The sequence below is a fragment of the Chlamydotis macqueenii genome, chromosome 3, assembly GCF_036417535.1.
Source record: "Chlamydotis macqueenii isolate bChlMac1 chromosome 3, bChlMac1.mat, whole genome shotgun sequence".
Taxonomy (NCBI): domain Eukaryota; kingdom Metazoa; phylum Chordata; class Aves; order Otidiformes; family Otididae; genus Chlamydotis; species Chlamydotis macqueenii.
In genome coordinates, this window is record NC_141558.1 from 3,665,166 (window position 1) to 3,681,931 (window position 16,766).

General features: G+C 50.9%; 1 protein-coding gene across 1 annotated transcript; it reads right to left on the minus strand.

Annotated features, from left to right (window-relative positions):
- Window positions 1–10,798: 10,798 nt before the first annotated feature.
- DEFB125 (defensin beta 125) lies at window positions 10,799–15,233 on the minus strand. Its single transcript, XM_086745303.1, has 2 exons — window positions 14,966–15,233; window positions 10,799–11,069 (listed from the first exon to the last, which is right to left on the minus strand). The coding sequence occupies exons 1-2, from the start codon at window positions 15,024–15,026 to the stop codon at window positions 10,948–10,950; spliced, it is 183 nt and encodes a 60-aa protein (XP_086601429.1). The 5' UTR covers window positions 15,027–15,233; the 3' UTR covers window positions 10,799–10,947.
- Between the last annotated feature and the right edge of the window lie 1,533 nt (window positions 15,234–16,766).

Consider the following 16,766-nt stretch of genomic DNA (forward strand, 5'->3'; position numbering starts at 1 on the left):
ATCAGGCACAGTAAAGTCCTAACCCTGAACTGGTACCCACCCAAGGCAACAAACACCAAAAAAGAGGGGACCCTCTCCTGGAAATTGCTGTGCAGGGCCTGACCCTCCTAACATCTTTCCATTGCTGCCTGCCGTGGTGCTGAGCTGCACGTCCCAAGGTGAGCAGAGGCTGAGTAAACAATTAGTATCCAAAAAGGATGCTGGCGCCTGCTGAGAAAGCCTGGACTGATGTTTACGCCAGAAGACGCGCAAACATCTCAGATGAACAGCCCTGACCTCCTCCTCCTTCCCCCTCCAAATTAGTTTTTTTTTTTTCTGCTTATCTCTGCATCCCTGGGGTAGCCCTTCGCAGAGATATTCTGGGAGCCCAGTGCCGTCGTTTCCTCCCAGCACCGTTTCCTTTGGCGCAGGGTCAGCCCCACCACCCTCTCCCGACGGGGCCCCGCGGGATGCCTGTGGTCCCCCAGGATGCTTGGGGCTATCGCTAGGAGGACATCAGCCAGAGGAGGAGGAAGCACTTCGACAGGAGCCGATGGTCCAGGAGCCGAGGAGGCTGGAGGGTGCTGGGCGAGGAAGAAAAACAGGAAGGTGGTGGCAGATAAGGAAAAGATTCTGGAAGAGGAATATAGAGGAATAATGGAGGGTTGGAGGGAAATGAAGATCATGGCTTCTCCTACAGCAGACGCCGTGCCACAAGAGGAAGCTGCTGAGACAAAGGCAGCCCAGAAAAATCCTTCTCATCACGTTAGGAAACAGCTCTCAGCGTCACAGCAAGGTGGGAGCTGGGGATGGCACAGAAGGTCTGTGTGCAGGGGGTTGTCACGCACCGGCGGGGTCGTACCTGCTGGGAAACTCCAAGCACAGTCCTGTGGGAAACTGTTAATTAGCCTGTTGTTAAGCCCTGCTAATTAATCTGTTAGTGGCATGCTTCCCATCGTGGTGAGACTGAGTCACTGCCTTTTGCATGGACAGCCCTATAGAGGGGGTGTCTGGTGTTCAGGACTTGACATGAGCCCAAAACCTTGCTGTCCTGCTGCGATGAAACGTATTAGAGAGGGGCTTGTAAGATCCAAGGTCTGTCCAGCCTCGGGGTTCCCTTTGCAGGTGTCCTGGTGTTTAATCTCACTGTGGTAGGACACATTGTGATTTATTTCTGCAGGCACCACCAGTTTCCTGCTGATCGCTCAGGCCTATACACCAGCTGTCACCTTTGAGCAGATCTCAGTTCTGGCACATGGAAATCTTCTCCTTTTGCACAGTTTTTCCAAGACACAGCCTTTCTCTGACACCTGCAGGGATAAAATCCTAGTCCAGATGCTTACCGTCTTCCATCCTAATTATGGCTGTAACCTTTGGTGCAGCCCTCTCCAAAACATAGAATCAGAGAATGGTTTGAGTGGGAAGGGACCATTCAAGGCCATCCAGTCCAACCCCCCTGCAAGGAGCAGGGACATCTCCAACCACATCAGGTTGCTCAGCAACACAGATGGGTGCGATGGAGGCACACCTAACTTGGTGGCCCTTCAGAATCGTTTCTCTATCCATGGGCTGCTGAGAGCTCCCTGGGAGTAGTGCCTGGCATGTGCTGATGGCCAGACCGTGCCCAGGGCTCATTTGGCTCAGTGCTCGCTGGTCAGGTTTAAAAGCAAGTGTAGATAAAGACACTTATTTGATTCTCTCCTTGATAGGAGGGATTACCCATGTCCTACCAAAGTACCCTGCCAATAGTGAGGGGCTGGTAGATGATAACCCCAGAAAGGAAGATGTCAGTCCTCCAGATACACCAGAGGTTGAAGAGACCTACAAGGTGACTGCATTCCCCATGATGAGGTGGGATCCAGCACACCTTCCAGTGCTGCCAGACAAGGGATGTGGGCAGATGGGCCCAAGCAGAATCACATCGCCAACATGATCCAGGAGCCATCCCTGACAGTGCTGGGGATGGAAACCAAAATCCCAACCTGAGAGCAACAACACGGTGGGCAGGCTGTGCGTCCTTGGTCACATCACTGCATCCCCTCTCCCGTGCCTGCAAGGCTGGAGATGAAGAGGGAGAAGAGCAGGAGTCCACACCAGGTGATGATGGCTGGGTTACTCTCCTCGAGGAGGTGAGGAGGACGTTTTTCTGAATGGAAATTTGTCTCTGAGTCCCTGCTTGGGTTGGCTATCTCTGCTGCTATTTCAGTTGGCAAGAAACAGATGAGTCCATGCGAGATGCAGCGTGGGTAGGGGCTGGAGGGGAGCGGGAGGATGGAGAGGGTGCGGAGCCAGGACAACTCCTCTGCCATCAGAAAACACCAGTTCCCAGCAAGGTCTCAGCCAGTGCTGGAGATAGCGAGGGTCCCTCAGAGACGGGACCAGCTCTGGGGTGGGTGCGTGGTAACTGAGCTAAGTGGGATCGGTGACAGGCTGCACATGAGTGCTAGTAAGTGCCGGGACGCGGTAGCCAAACTCCTGTGATCTCTTCAGGCACGGGTGGGTACCCTGGGGACCAGTGGAGGGGGAGGCAGCCGGGAGAGGTTGCTCCATGGAGACCCCCATGGATGGCTTTGAGCTGCCCTTCCTATGGGGGCTGCATGACCCACCACCAACCCATCTTCTCCAGGGACAGAGGGTGGGAAGAGAAGCAGGCTTATCCCCTCCACCACCCCAAGAACAAAAGTTTCATGGTAAGAAGTGAAAATTGCTTTTTTAGGGGTTTGGTTGTTTGGGTTTTTTTTTGGGTTTTGTTTTTTTTTTTTTATGATGTATGGAAGAATTTTCCTACTGAATACTTTTGCTTTTCGGTTTGCACAAGGGAAAAAGAGCTATCAGGGCCACGGGAAATTTCTGTAGGAGTTTAATCTTGTCAAAAATAACTTTCTTCAGTATAGATGTCATGAACAGCCTGTGCCCTAAGATAGCCTTTACTACTGTATAATGTTATAAAGATAGTATTCTAGGGTATTTCTTAAAAATCTAATACATGTTTTTTATCACCCTGGGACACCTCCTTCAGCTTTCCCCAAAGCAGCTGATGTAGGTTGCCCTGGCTGGAGCAGGGAGTGGATCAGAGATATCCTGAGGTCCCACCCAGCCTCAATTACTCCATCTCTTCATGAGCTGCTCTCCAGCATTCACCTTTCGGAGAGAGAGTTATCTTTGCACCCATCTTACAGATGGGTAAACTGAGGCAGGAAATCTTGCAAAGCCATTCAGAGGCAGGAGTGGAGATCAGCTCTCCACGTGCCTGGTCACACGCTGTAGGAAAAGTTCTACCCTGAAGATGAACAAGTGCCAAACCTTAAATAAGGTTGTTTCCCACAGCAAAACTTTTCTGACCTCCTGTTTGCTGGGCTGCTGGCTCAGGCAGGCTCAGCATAGAAGAAAAAAAAAACTGAACCACTGATTTTTGATTCAGCATTTCTGCCACTGTCTGGGAGGAGCATCCAGCACCAGGGACATTTCTGGATGGGTTCATGCACTCACCCAGACAGGCAGCCCCTCCGTGAAAACAGACATTGTTGGTAGCTGTTTTGGTGCACGTGGTTTTGACAGTGAGGCTAAAGAAGGAAAAAAAAAAAATTGGTTTAGTTCTGGGATTTCTCAAGGAGGACAAACCACCAGGGAAAGCCTCCTCTCTGTTCCCCCCGTGGCTCATGCAAATGATTTCACTGGGTAATCAGTGCACGGCTGAATGTCGATACAGGAGCCGTCTGCCTCCAGAAATGTTGTCATCGGGGTCTGCCAGCAATGCCCTATGTGATTTTGGCAAAGCAATGACATCAGCACTCCTGTCTCTCTGTATCACATTGACTCGTTGGAGCGCATCCAGAGAAGAGCAACAAAGCTGGTGAGGGGTCTGGAGCACAAGGCTTATGAGGAGCGGCTGAGGGAACTGGGATTGTTTGGTCTGGAGAAGAGGAGGCTGAGGGGAGACCTCATTCCTCTCTACAACCGCCTGAAAGGAAGTTGTAGGGAGGTGGGTGTTGGTCTCTTCTCCCAGGTAAGTAGTGACAGGACGAGAGGAAATGGCCTCAAGTTGCAGCAGGGGAGGTTTAGATTGGATATTAGGAAATACTTCTTTACTGAAAGAGTGGTCAGGCACTGGAACAGGCTGCCCAAGGAAGTGGTGGAGTCACCATCCCTGGAGGTGTTCAGAGAACGTGTAGACGTGGCACTTTGGGACATGGTTTAGTAGGCATGGTGATGTTAGGTTGATGGTTGGACTTTGTGATCTTCGGAGTCTTTTCCAACCTTAAAGATTCCATGATTTTGTAAGGAAGAGAGAACTCTGGATTTGCTTGTGGTTGTTTTGCACACTGCGGACTTGCGTCTGCAGCCTCATAACCTCTTGCTGGGTGGTTGCCCAGTTCAACCCAGGCTGGGTCCACAAAGGTGGGTTCCCAAAAGCCTTTGTGGTGCATGGAGCCTTGTCTTTACCATCTGTTACACTGGGCTTTCCTGGCTATCGAAGGGCCTTCCCCACATCCCTCAAAACAAGCTTATCTGTGTACTCACTGCCCTGTGGGAAAAAGAAAAGGAGAAAGGAAAGGTCTGCTAAGTCCCCTTTCCATCACTTTCAGTGCCATCCAGATGTCCACTGATATCTCCTGAGGCTGAAGCACAGGCCCAGGCACAGGGACCAGAGCTGCCAGCTTGGATGATGTGACTCTTGGGGACATCTCATATAGACACGTGAGCATGGCAGGTCTTTTTAAGGAAAGGGGATTGCTGTTTTTCTATATACAAGAGCTGGCTTCTTTCTGTTCCTGATGGCCTCTGACACTTGGCCAATATATTCCTGTCTGGTTCCTAGTTCTTTGTGCCGTTGTGCTTTGATCTGTGCATGTTGGTCCATGCTTCACCTGTGTTATCTAGCTCATGACCCCAGCAGTGGGGCCCTTACCTCCATTAGCTCACCTTCCTTCCCAGGTGCAGATACCACCCCTCCAGAGCAGGTTCTCCCCACTTTGGTGACCGACAAGCTGTGAAGACAGAGACCAGCAAAAATATGGACAAGGAGCACTTGGGCAAGGAAACAACTGGAGGTGTCCCACCTCTGCCGGGTTGCCACCCCTGCAGTCCAGGTGGACTGCTTATCTGCTGGATGGCCAGATTTGGAAGACCTTCTGAGTGCCTAGGGGAAACTCTTCAGCTTTTCAGTTGCCTGGATGGCGAAAGGGCAATCTGGGAAAAGTCTTCTGTTCTCAAGAGCAGCACAATATGGACATGGATGCATTGTGCTTATGTACAGATAAGAGAATTTAAAAAAAAACTAAGGTGCCTTGTCCTTCTCCATCCCACAGGATGATATTTGTTGGCCTTATAACACCACCTTCCTTCATAACCCTCATTTATTGGTCTAAGGATGACCACTGCCCTCATGAGAGCATTACGGCTCCAGACTCATCCAGGAGAAACCCACTCGTCTCTGTCCCACACTCGACTCACAGAAGATCTCCACACGTATTTTGAGATTCAGTTTTGTCTTGGGATGGTCCACCTGGTGGCTGGGGGCTGGCAGTGGCCGGTGGGATGATTCTGCCTGTCTCTGAAGGCATTTTGAAGGCTTCCACCACGTGGTTCTGGTGAGTGACAGGGCTGTTGTGGGCGCTGATAACTGGATTAGCTCCAGCCAAAATTGCTTCTGCCTACACTCTGCAGGACCTTGGTTCATCCCCCACGGTGTCAGCTCACAAAATTCAAGGAACCCTTTTCCAGCCTGCGCTTAACCTACCACAGTCGGTCATCTCCCAGGGGACTCTGCTAATGAGCTGTGCTTGAAGACCATCATGTCCCAGCAGATAGCAGCTCCCAAAGCAACAAGCAGCCTGGGAGCGGTGATGCTGATGGTGAAACCTGTCATGGATCACAGAAGCAGAGCCGCCAGCTCCCCACACCACCTACCAGAAGGAATCACACCACTGAACAGACAAAACATGCATATTGTTCCCCCGCCATGTGCTCCCATGTCTTTTCTCTTTCATGCGCTCAGTGTCAGGAGGTGTCTGCTGCTCAGATAAGGCTGCTCCTTGGCTGAGGTCCCTATAGTAAAAGATCGTGTCATCATCCAACCCCGTCCTTGGAAACACCAGCCTGGAGAGTCCATAACGCACTTAATGGACATCACACTGCTTGGTGGGGCAAATCCGTAACTGTCCTCCTTGGGGAGATAAGCCTACTCACATGCCAGTAAGGAGGACCTCAGCTTCCCCTCTGCCTTCAGAGATGGCTCCTTTGGGCAATCACCTCCCCATAGTCCTGAGACAGCATTGGCAAACTTCTTGCCTTGAAGCAAAACGAGGGCAACCTTGTCTCGGGCTTTCCTTAGAAGCAGCAGCTTGGTGGGAGAGGTTATTTAATCTATGTTTTTCATCCCGTGAACCTTGTTATATTTGAGGTGGCTGCTTCAAAGGGCTGCAGTGAGCCAAGAAGAAACCCAGCGCTTGGGAGGAAAGGGGCTAACGGCAGACTTGAACTTGCCCAGCTTGGAGTAAATCTAGTGGTTTCTGGAGAAAACACAGAGGCCCCCTGAAATCACACCTGTATCCTCATCTCCTTGTCCTGCAGACCTGACTGAGATGTGCTGCCACTGCCAGTGCTGCCAACTCCAGACCTCTATCAGAAGACTCACCAAGTCTTGCAGTTCCCTAAAGCCTTCCCATCATCAGGTGGAAGGCTTGGCTTTGTCCCTGCATCTCCTGTAGCTGCCCGAACCTCGCCGTTTCCTGGTGCTCCAGGACCATGGCATCAGGTCCTCCAGGCTTCAACAGCCATGCCTTACTTCTAGTCCCTCTGTCTTCTCCAGACGAGGTCTGAGAAAGCCAGATTTGGGGCTACACACTGCAAAACAGGGTTGTGAGCCCAGAGCCTGCCTTCCCAGGGCTTGATCAAAGTGATCATTGCAAAAACCTAGTGAGATGCACACAGTCACAGTGATGGGGTCCCTGTTGCTCTGCCCATGTCTGATACAGATGAACTTTTTGCCTTATTAATATCTTTCCTGCTGGCTGGAGCTTCCCCCAGTCCTGGGAAGGATCAGTCTGACACCAAGGAGGGGTCATACCCCTTGGGGTCTTGCTAGCCCAGCCAACATCTTTGCAGAAGGTCTCTCCATTTGTACGTACACCCATATGAGTTAAGAGATATGTTTTCAGGAAGAGTTTTTTAGGATCTTACCCAAGGAATTCAGGACTGTCTCTACGGGGCCAGGAGGCTATAGGTCTGACATGACTGCTTTGCAAACACATTCTGCCATAAACCCGCTTTTCTTCTTTCGTAGATTTGGGGAGCATGGGGTGGGTAAAGGATGGGGTGGGTGGACGTTCATGCCCGTGCACCTCCCCTCCTTCCCCTGTTCTCCTCCTCATCACCCTCCCCAGCCCCTTCCCCTCTTTTCAGCAACGATAAGCTCGCCGATGGAAAAAATGTTGTCACACATATCTCACTTCCAGTGTGTGGGAGTTGCTGATAGCAGCACGAAGATCTGGACAATAAAGCCTCCTGACAGCTTTCGTGTCCGTCCCAGGCACGGGGACCTGGTCCTGGAGGAAGGGCTGAGAGCTTGCAGGGCTTGGGGAAGGGTCCTGCGAGCAACAGCCCTGGGGAGGAGGATGGAGAAGGGAAAGAGGTCCTTCACTCTCCCTCATCTGGGATGCAAAGTCTTTCCCCTGCACTTTCCTCAAATTTAGTATTACCTCTCATCCCCAGGGCGTGTCCAAAGCTTTTGGCTACAGGTGGCTTTGCCTGTGCTCTGGGGAGCAGCCCAGCATCTGCTCATCGCCATGTTTATTTTGGAGCATCCCCACCGGCCAGCGTTCCCTCCTTGGGGAGGTGGTGGGGTGCGTTGCTCCAGCACTGCTGTTCTTCCATCTGGGGCTGCTGAAAGAGCCCGAAGCACCTTGCCAGGAGGGTGAAGTCATTTATTTACGCCTAGAAAAAAAAATAAAAATGCTTTATTACACAGCCTCTGAGACCTTAGGGCTGAGCAACCACTCTGACGTGGACAGCCGAGGTCAGCACAGGGCAGTCCCGGTGGCTGCATATTCCTCCCCTTGTCGGGGCATCCAAACAGGACATTTATTTATTTATGTTTAAAAAAAGCATCAAGGTTTTGCTGGTAGAGGTTCATTTGACTGACAAAAGTGTCTCCGTGGTGGCGGGTCACCCTGGATTCCCTTCACCATCCGCAGAGATAAGAAAACCCTCGTAAGACATAATTCCTTGCTGCACAGAGCTTGTTCCTCCAGCTCTCGAGGGAGCCGTGGAGGCCGTGGAGGTGGAGACCTTTGCTTCACAGATGTTCAAATCGCTTACCTGACGCAAAGGCTTGGCTTTGCCTGAGACGAGAGGGGCTTTTCTGCAACGGGACTTAGAAGTGAAAGAGAGCCTGAAGGTGACCCTGATTTACAGCACTTCTAGTTCTTCAGTATTTTCTCACTCTAATTACAAGTGAGAATGATTTTTACAGAAAACCTTATTTTTTCCAAGTGAAAAAAAATCAATTTTATGAATGTTTTCAGCTGGAGAGAGAATGCCTCGGTGTTTACATTTCCACCCAGTGCCTCCGGGGCTGTAATTCCTCTCCTCAAAGTCCCCGTTGTCCCCTAGAGCACTGGTCTCCAAAGTGGGGTGTGAGCAAAATGATCCTTCACAGTGGGGGAAAAAATATTCTGTGTAATAATAATAGTAAATAAATTACTAAATAGTAAATAAATTATTAAAATTGTACTAATAAAAGCGAATAAACCAAAAATATTAAAAGACCACTGCTGGTGGAACCGTCTCTCTCCTTGGGCTGTGGCTCCCGTGTCCCACAAGACTTTTCCCTCCCGAGGGCTGGGTTGTAGCAGATAGGAAGCACCGTTTGTTTCTAGGTTTAGCCAAAAATATTTCATTCGTTTGTGATCAAGCTGTGTTTCTGGGGAAGAGAAAAAAAAAGAGGAGGTGTCATTAGAGGTTATTGCTGTTTCATGGAGAATGAAGATTTTACATTCGAAGTGGGGGAAAAATTGCCAAAAACATTTAGAGGAGGACTGATGCTCCATCTCAAAACCATTTCCATGGCAAAATTGCCTGCCCGGGATGTGAGAGGTTAAACTCTCCCAGGCCTTAACAGGAGCAAAGCTGGGCGACACCATCCACAGCATCGCCCTTGACTCTGGCTGGGCTGCAGCACAGAGGCGCTTTCTTCTCTCCGCAGCGCCCGATAGCCGGCTCCGTCCCGCTGGAAGCAATTTCCCTCTGCAGCTCCTGCCAGCCAGCGCCGGCACACGCACGGACACGCATCCATGCGTGCTTCTCACAGGGCTCGCATTCAGGGGCTCTCCACCTCCTTTCCCTTGCAACCCCGGCAGCCCGTCCCCGGGATGTCATCCTGGCCCTGATAAGACGCGGAGGCGGCTGCGAAAGGAAGGCTCCCAGTTGCTCCCGGCGCCAGGCTGGGTAGAGACAGACATGTCGAACCCTTGCCTCCCCCGGCAGCAGCCAAAAACAAATGACATCACCCCTTCGTCCCCCCCAACATCCCCCGACAGCATCCCTATCAGCCGGCGTGTGCACAGAGGAGCGAGGAGGAAGAGGGAAGGCCGGGGCGGGGAGGAGGTCGGGGAAAAGGAGAGAAGATGAAGGCTGAAGCTAGAAGTTGGTTACTTTGGCAAGAAGACAAAGTTCTGCAAAACTTCACCGGCCAGACTTCAAAAAGGTGGAAAAACTGGAGGCTCATTTCTGGCAGGTCTTGTTATCAAGGGGAGTCTTATCTGCTCGGTGGAATGGGTGGCTCAAGTGAGCCAGAGTGGCTGCTAACCTCTGGCTGAGCTTTCCGAGGGCCCCGAGGAGCCGGACTGTCACTCAACGGAGAGGAGCAGCATCCAGGAGAAGGGACTGTGTGAAGGAAAGGCACTGCCACCGTGTTTGCAGCCTGCAGAGCAAGAGCAGCGAGGACGGGGGTATCCCAGCCTGGGAGGGCATGGGAGCCCAGACCCTCACTGGTTTAGTTCACGGTGATAGGAGGAGTGGGGGAATCTCTCCCTGCTGAGAGTCCAGAGATGGGATAAGTCGCTACTGGGTATCAACCGGCACAGTTGAGTCACTGGTTTTACTGGTTTCCCTCTGTTTCCTCCAGGACAAGACCGGTCCCTCTAGGGTAGATCAGGTGTGGGTTTAGGTTAAAAACAGGTGTGTAGCTGGGGGTTAGGCACACCAAGGAAGATTTTGAGTGGCCACCTTCTTGCTTGCATGTCCTACCTTGGGTGTTTTTCAGAGATAAAACTTCCACCTCCAGCTTTTCTCTCAGTGACACTTCCATATTCCTTCATGCCCTCTCTCCTCACACCTCCAAGACATCTCTATTCTTGTTCCCCCTACATCACCTCCTTTCCTCAGTGAGGACCTGCTCCTGAGGTCCTGCTCCAGAACACATAGTGGTGGGCAATTTCCCTTCCTTCTTGGCACCTCAATGAACAGCATTTACTCCTTGGTGAGGAGCTGTGTAAATGAACTTGGCCTTGGCCCATTCCCACTCATCCGATAGATTAGCATATGGAGGAAATGAGGCACTGATGCCCCTCGTGATGTTGGGATATGATCTGAAACACAAGAGTTTATTCTCTTTCACCTCCCAAAACACTTTGCATGCATGAGGCACGGGTGAAACGGTCCCCAGGCTTTTGGTCTGTGCCAATGGGTCCAGACACAACGCTGGCACGGCTGTGGGGACAGCACAGGCAGGTGTGGGTGGGCAAGTGCATCAAACCCCAGGCGTTAGGCAGGATGATCCATCTCAGAGGGAAACACAGCTGCACTCTGGACCCAAAAGGATGTATAAACCCAACATGTTTATTGGTGATGGACAAACCAAGGTGCAGATGTAGGCACGGAGGTGTCTGAGACATCCTATGGTTGTGATTGCAGGGTCACTGAGCTGGACTCCCTGGGGTGCCAAGGTCTGTCCCAGCACAGTCACTCTCATCGACAGCAGCGCAGGCGGCCGTTGCTGCAGCTCCCTTCCCAGCGCTCCATGTGGAAGCAAAGCCTCCGGCAGTGACCATGGTTGCTTCTGCACTGCTGGCTGTCCGAAAGGGCTCTTGCTGTGGGGGAAAAGGAGGTGGGAGACTTTCTTAGGGAACTTGTGAACTCACCTGGAGTCCTGCTCCTCCTGGAAACCATGCTAGGGCACATAGAAAATAAGGAGGTGATTGGTGACAGCCAACGTGCCACTGGCTGGGCAATGAAACGCTTGCAGTTGGCAATGGGAAAATTCAACTGCCTTCATGGTGAAGGTCAGACGTGCTTGGAAGGAGCATCTCCCTCCAGCAAGCGCTAGGAGTCCCTTAACAACTAGCCTAGGTGAGACAACCAGCTTTGGCTAAGTTAGTTAGATGAGTTAGGTGAGGTGGCTCCCTTGGGCATCATCAAGTTGTGTGGTGACACCAAGCTGTGTGGTGCCATCGACACGCTGGAAGGGAGGGATGCCATCCAGAGGGACCTTGACAGGCTGGAGAGGTGGGCCTGTGCCAACCTCATGAAGTTCAACCAGGCCAAGTGCAAGGTCCTGCACCTGGGTCATGGCAATCCCAGGCCCAAATACAGGCTGGGCGGGGAATGGATGGAGAGCAGCCCTGAGGAGAAGGACTTGGGAGTGCTGGTGGATGAGAAGCTCAACATGAGCAGGCAATGCGCCCTTGCGGCCCAGAAGGCCAACCGCATCCTGGCTGCATCAAGAGAAGCGTGGCCAGCAGGTCTAGGGAGGTGATTCTCCCCCTGTACTCTGCCCTGGTGAGACCCCACCTGGAGTACTGTGTCCAGTTCTGGAGCCCCCAACACAAGAAGGACATGGACCAGTTGGAGAAGGTGCAGAGGAGGGCCACGAAGATGATAAAAGGGCTGGAGCACCTCTCTTATGAGGACAGGCTGAGAGAGTTGGGGCTGTTCAGCCTGCAGAAGAGGAGGCTCCGGGGAGACCTGATAGCGGTCTTCCAGTACCTCAAGGGGGCCTACAAGAAAGATGGGGATAGGCTGTTTAGTAGGGCCTGTTGCGATAGGACCAGAGGTAATGGTTTTAAAATAGAGGGGGGTAGATTTAGATTAGAAATTAGGAAAATTTTTTTTTACGAGTTATAGAACACTGGAACAGGTTGCCCAGAAAGGTGGTGGAGGCCCCATCTCTGGAAGCGTTCAAGGCCGGGCTGGATGAGGCTCTGAGCAACCTGATCTAGTCAGGGATGTCCCTGCTCCTTGCGGGGGGGTTGGACTAGATGACCTTTGAAGGTCCCTTCCAACCCTAACCATTCTATGATTCTATGATTCTATGATTCTATGATTCTATGATTCTATCAAAAGTCAGATAAGTGTCTTTCTGGAACAGGTATTTTATCTATTGATTTTTTTTGTGATTGTTGGTTTCTTAGTGTTTTGAGTTTGTTTGTTTGGTTTAAACCTTCCTATTTTGGTAAAGGGGGTATGTGCTGCTTCTCTTTACATACAGCAGGAATATCAAGTTAAAATCTGGCCAGGGGTGTCAAGGGCAACAAGAAAGGCTTCTATAGGTATGTCAGTGATAAAAGGAAGACCAGGGAAAATGTGGGCTCTCTCCAGAAGGAAATGGTAGGCCTGGTTACCCAAGATATAGAGAAGGCTGAGATATTTAATGACTTTTTGTCTTCATGGACAAGTGTTCTAACTCCACTGCCCAAGTTGCAGAAGGCAAAGGCAGGGACTGGGAGAATGAAGAACTGCCCACTATAGGAGAAGATCAGGTTCAGGACCATCTAAGGAATCTGAAGACGCACAAGTCCATGGGACCTGATGAGATACATTCGCACATCCTGAAGGAACTGGCAGATGATGTTGCCAAGCCACTATCCATCATATTTGATAAGTCATGTCAGTCTGATGAGGTTCTCAATGACTGGAAAAGGAGAAACATAACCCTCATTTTTAACAAGGGGAACTACAGGCCAGTCAGCCTCACCTCTGTGCCTGGCAAGGTCATGGAGCAGATTCTCCTGGAAACCATGCTAAGGCACATGGAGAGCAAGGAGGTGGTTGGTGACAGCCAACATGGCTTCACCAAGGGCAGATCGTGCTTGACCAATTTGGTGGCCTTCTGTGATGGGGTGACAGCATTGGTGGACAAGGGACGAGCAACGGATATCATTTACCTGGACTTGTGCAAGGCATTTGACACTGTCCCGCATGACATCCTTCTCTCTAAACTAGAGAGGCATGGGTTTGATGGACGGACCACTCAGTGGATAAGGAGTTGGCTGGATGGCCGCACTCAGAGAGTGGTGGTCAACGGCTCAATGTCCATGTGGAGACCGGTCACGAGTGGCGTCCCTCAGGGGTCCGTGCTGGGCCCGGCCCTGTTCAACATCTTTGTTGGTGACATGGACAGTGGGATAGAGTGCACCCTCAGCAAGTTCGCCGATGACACCAAGCTGTGTAGTGCCGTCGACACGCTGGAGGAAAGAGATGTCATCCAGAGGGTCCTTGACAGGCTGGAGGGGTGGGCCCATGCAAACCTCATGAAGTTCAACCAGGCCAAGTGCAAGGTCCTGCATCTGGGTCGTGGCAATCCCAGGCACAAATACAGGCTGGGTGGAGAATGGATCAAGACCAGCCCTGAGGAGAAGGACTTGATAGTATCGGTGGATGAGAAGCTCAACATGAGCCAGCAACGTGTGCTTGAAGCCCAGAAAGCCAACCGCATCCTGGGCTGCATCAAGAGGAGTGTGGCCAGCAGGTCGAGGGAGGGAATTCTGCTCCTCTACTCTGCCCTGGTGAGACCTCCCCCTGCAGTGCTGTGTCCAGCTCTGGAGCCCCCAACGTCAGAAGGATGTGGTCCTGTTGGAGCGAGTCCAGAGGAGGCCACGAAGATGATGAGAGGGCTGGAGCACCTTTCCTGTGAGGCCAGGCTGGGAGAGCTGGGGCTGTTCAGCCTGGAGATGAAAAGGCTCCAGGGAGACCTTAGAGGGGCCTTCCAGTACCTAAAAGGGGCTACAGGAAAGACAGGGAGAAACTCTTCAGTAGGGCCTGTCCTATCACAGATGGTTTTAAACCAGAGAGGGGTAGATTTACACTAGATATAAGGAAGCAGCTCTTTACTGTGAGGGTGGTGAGACACTGGCAGGTGTTGCCCAGAGAAGCTGTGGATGCCCCCATCCCTGGAAGTGTTCAAGGTCAGGTTGAATGAGATTTTGAGTGACCTGGCCTAGTCAAAGGTGTCCCTGCCCTGGGAAGGGGGATTTGAATGAGGTAATCTTTAAGATCCCTTCTCCGATTCAATGATTCTCGGAGAGATACATTGATGAGTACCCACCATCAGTGGAACGGGCAAACCCTTCTCTGTCCTCCCTTTATCCCTAAGATTTAAGTTAAATGAGAACATAAACAGGCGAAGCAAGTAAATATCTTATTTTTTGTTTTCAGGTTTGATTGCTGTGAAAGTTACACCACCATAGTCCTGGTAACATCATAGTGACCTTACAGCTGAACGAAACCTGAATTCCTAACACATACATTTACAAGCAACCAATGAAAAAGCCCATCCAAGGATGAATTTTCTATTAAAACAGAATCTCAGAAGAAAATAGACAGACCAAAAATAGTAAACTAGCAGTCTTTCCTCCCAGTTTTTCCCCTAGAAGGTGCTTTTTTTTTTAATTTCATGACGGTCTCCTTGTTTTGTGGAGGATGAGGCTTCCATCCTGGTCAGGAGCACAGCTCAGGCTCCTTTCTTAGGCTCAGCATTTCTGAGCGGGTTTTGAGAGGATGGAGAGGAGGGGACATACAGTCTATGAACCTGAGACATCTGCTTCCCAGAACTTCATGGAGACCATTTCAGAATCAAGAGTCAGGTCAGCCTCAACTTGACTTGGTTTGGCTTGAGGGCCCTGTCTTGTCCTTTTCTGCCTTGGGGTAGGAACCTGTCTTGTCTCTCTCCACAGTCCTGCAGAAACCCCTATGAGCATTTTGTCCTTACCAGAAATGTCCTGGAGAAGGAGAAGGACAATGACTGTAAATAGCAGCTGGAGGATCTGCATGGCTGAAAGTGGGTGGAGGTTCTGCCACGAGGAGAAGTGAAGGGCCGTAAAGACATGGAGAAGAGGGAAACCCTGGATTTATAGTGCCCGGGGGTTGTGTAACACTCCTGGAGCAGGGGGAACTTTGTCAATCTCAGATGCATTTCAACATGACAGCAAACAGTTGCACTGGGATGTGCTCATTGTTGGACACACCATGTTACAGTAAAAAAAAAAAAAAAAAAAAGAAAAATAAAGAAAAAAAAAGAAAAATTTTAAAAAGGAAAAAAAAAGAGCAGAGTTTTGTCAACAAATTGCACTGAGCACTGGGGAGTCTGCTACTGGTTGCTGCTGGAGACAGGATGTTGGGACTGACCCAGTCTGGCTTTTCTTGTGTTTGTAGGCTGGAGCATGTGATGTTAGAATCCCATCCAAGTGTTTGCAGGATCTTTTTTTTTTTTTTTTTAATTTCCACCTCCCAGCCTCTGTGCTCAGCATTGACACAGTCAAGCATGAAAAAATCCAGTCTCCTCCTCAGCACTCCCCAACACATGGAATTGGCTTCAAAATCATGAGATCCTTAAATATCAAAGGTCTGTTTGTATTTCGCAACTTCTAGGCTGCAAAGAGATCGTTTGACAAGGTTTTGTTTACAACTGTCAAGAAAAATCACAATTTAGCATCTTATTCAGTTAGGCATTTGTTAAACGGGAAAGCTGGGACGCTTCCCTGGAATTATCAGGAGCAGGAGCGTTAGGAAAGCTTGAATATGACAACTCTCCCAAGAATGCTGGCAGGCTCTCTGGTTTGTGCTAGTTCTCCAGGTCCGTTCCAGGAAATCAGTAGAGGTGGGACCTGAGTTTCAACTCTGGAAAACAACCCAAAGCAAATAACGAGCAGAAATCTCCCCCAGCCAGTGACAAATAGAGGAAAAGGAAATAGAAACTTTACAAATGTTTCTTTTTACAGCAATTGCGCAGCGGAGGGCATCACTGAGTCTTCCATTTTCCCTTAATAAGTCATCTTGGTGGCTTTTTATTGCAGGCTGGGTGCCAGTCAGTGCTGGAAAATGTGAAACCAGTGGCCTTCAGGCTGCTTGAAGAGAACAAGGATCACCTTCATCAAACAGTGCAGATAAGGGGCCCTTCACCAGCTGGACTTTGGATCACGGGACACTGAGCATTTAAACAGGGTCTCGTGCAAACCGGCCACACGCGACCTGGGGAAAGAAAATGGGTCAGTAACTCCATCTGTGGGAGGGGTGGTTGCAAGGATGAGTGTAGAGCCTCTACAAGCGATGGCGCTTTGCATGCCTGGTGGTACGGCTTGGTGCAGTGGGTGGACCGTAACCCACCGTGTACATCTGAGGGCTGACATCGCCAATGTGCGCAGGCTGCTCCATGCGCTCTAGAGAGGAGGTTCAGCGCAGAGCCAGGGTAACACGTGGCCATGGTGTTCCCAACGATGGATGGCAAGATGCCACGTGTTATCTCTAGCTCAGCTGCTCTCCCTTGGCGGGACCAGCACCATCTCAGAGGATGAGCTGTGTCTGGAGCTGTTTGCGTGCTGCAGGCTCCACAGGGGCAGGCACAAAAGTGGCCAAGATGCGTCCTCCACACCACCAGAGGCCCCTGCTCTGCAGCTGTGGTGCATGGGTCGAATCGCAGAATGTGACTTGGGAAAGAAAGCCAAAACCAGATAGTACCAACATAAACCAGAATTCCCCCAGAAATCAAGTGAAGGAAGTCTCTGCCCCTTGGG

Coding starts and splice junctions, on each gene's coding strand:
- DEFB125 (XM_086745303.1), bottom strand. CDS start 15,026: ATGCAGATCCTCCAGCTGCTATTTACAGTCATTGTCCTTCTCCTTCTC. Junction 11,070..14,965: donor CCTTCTCCAGGACATTTCTG/GTAAGGACAAAA, acceptor TTTCCCCCACAG/CAAGAGCCCTTTCGGACAGC.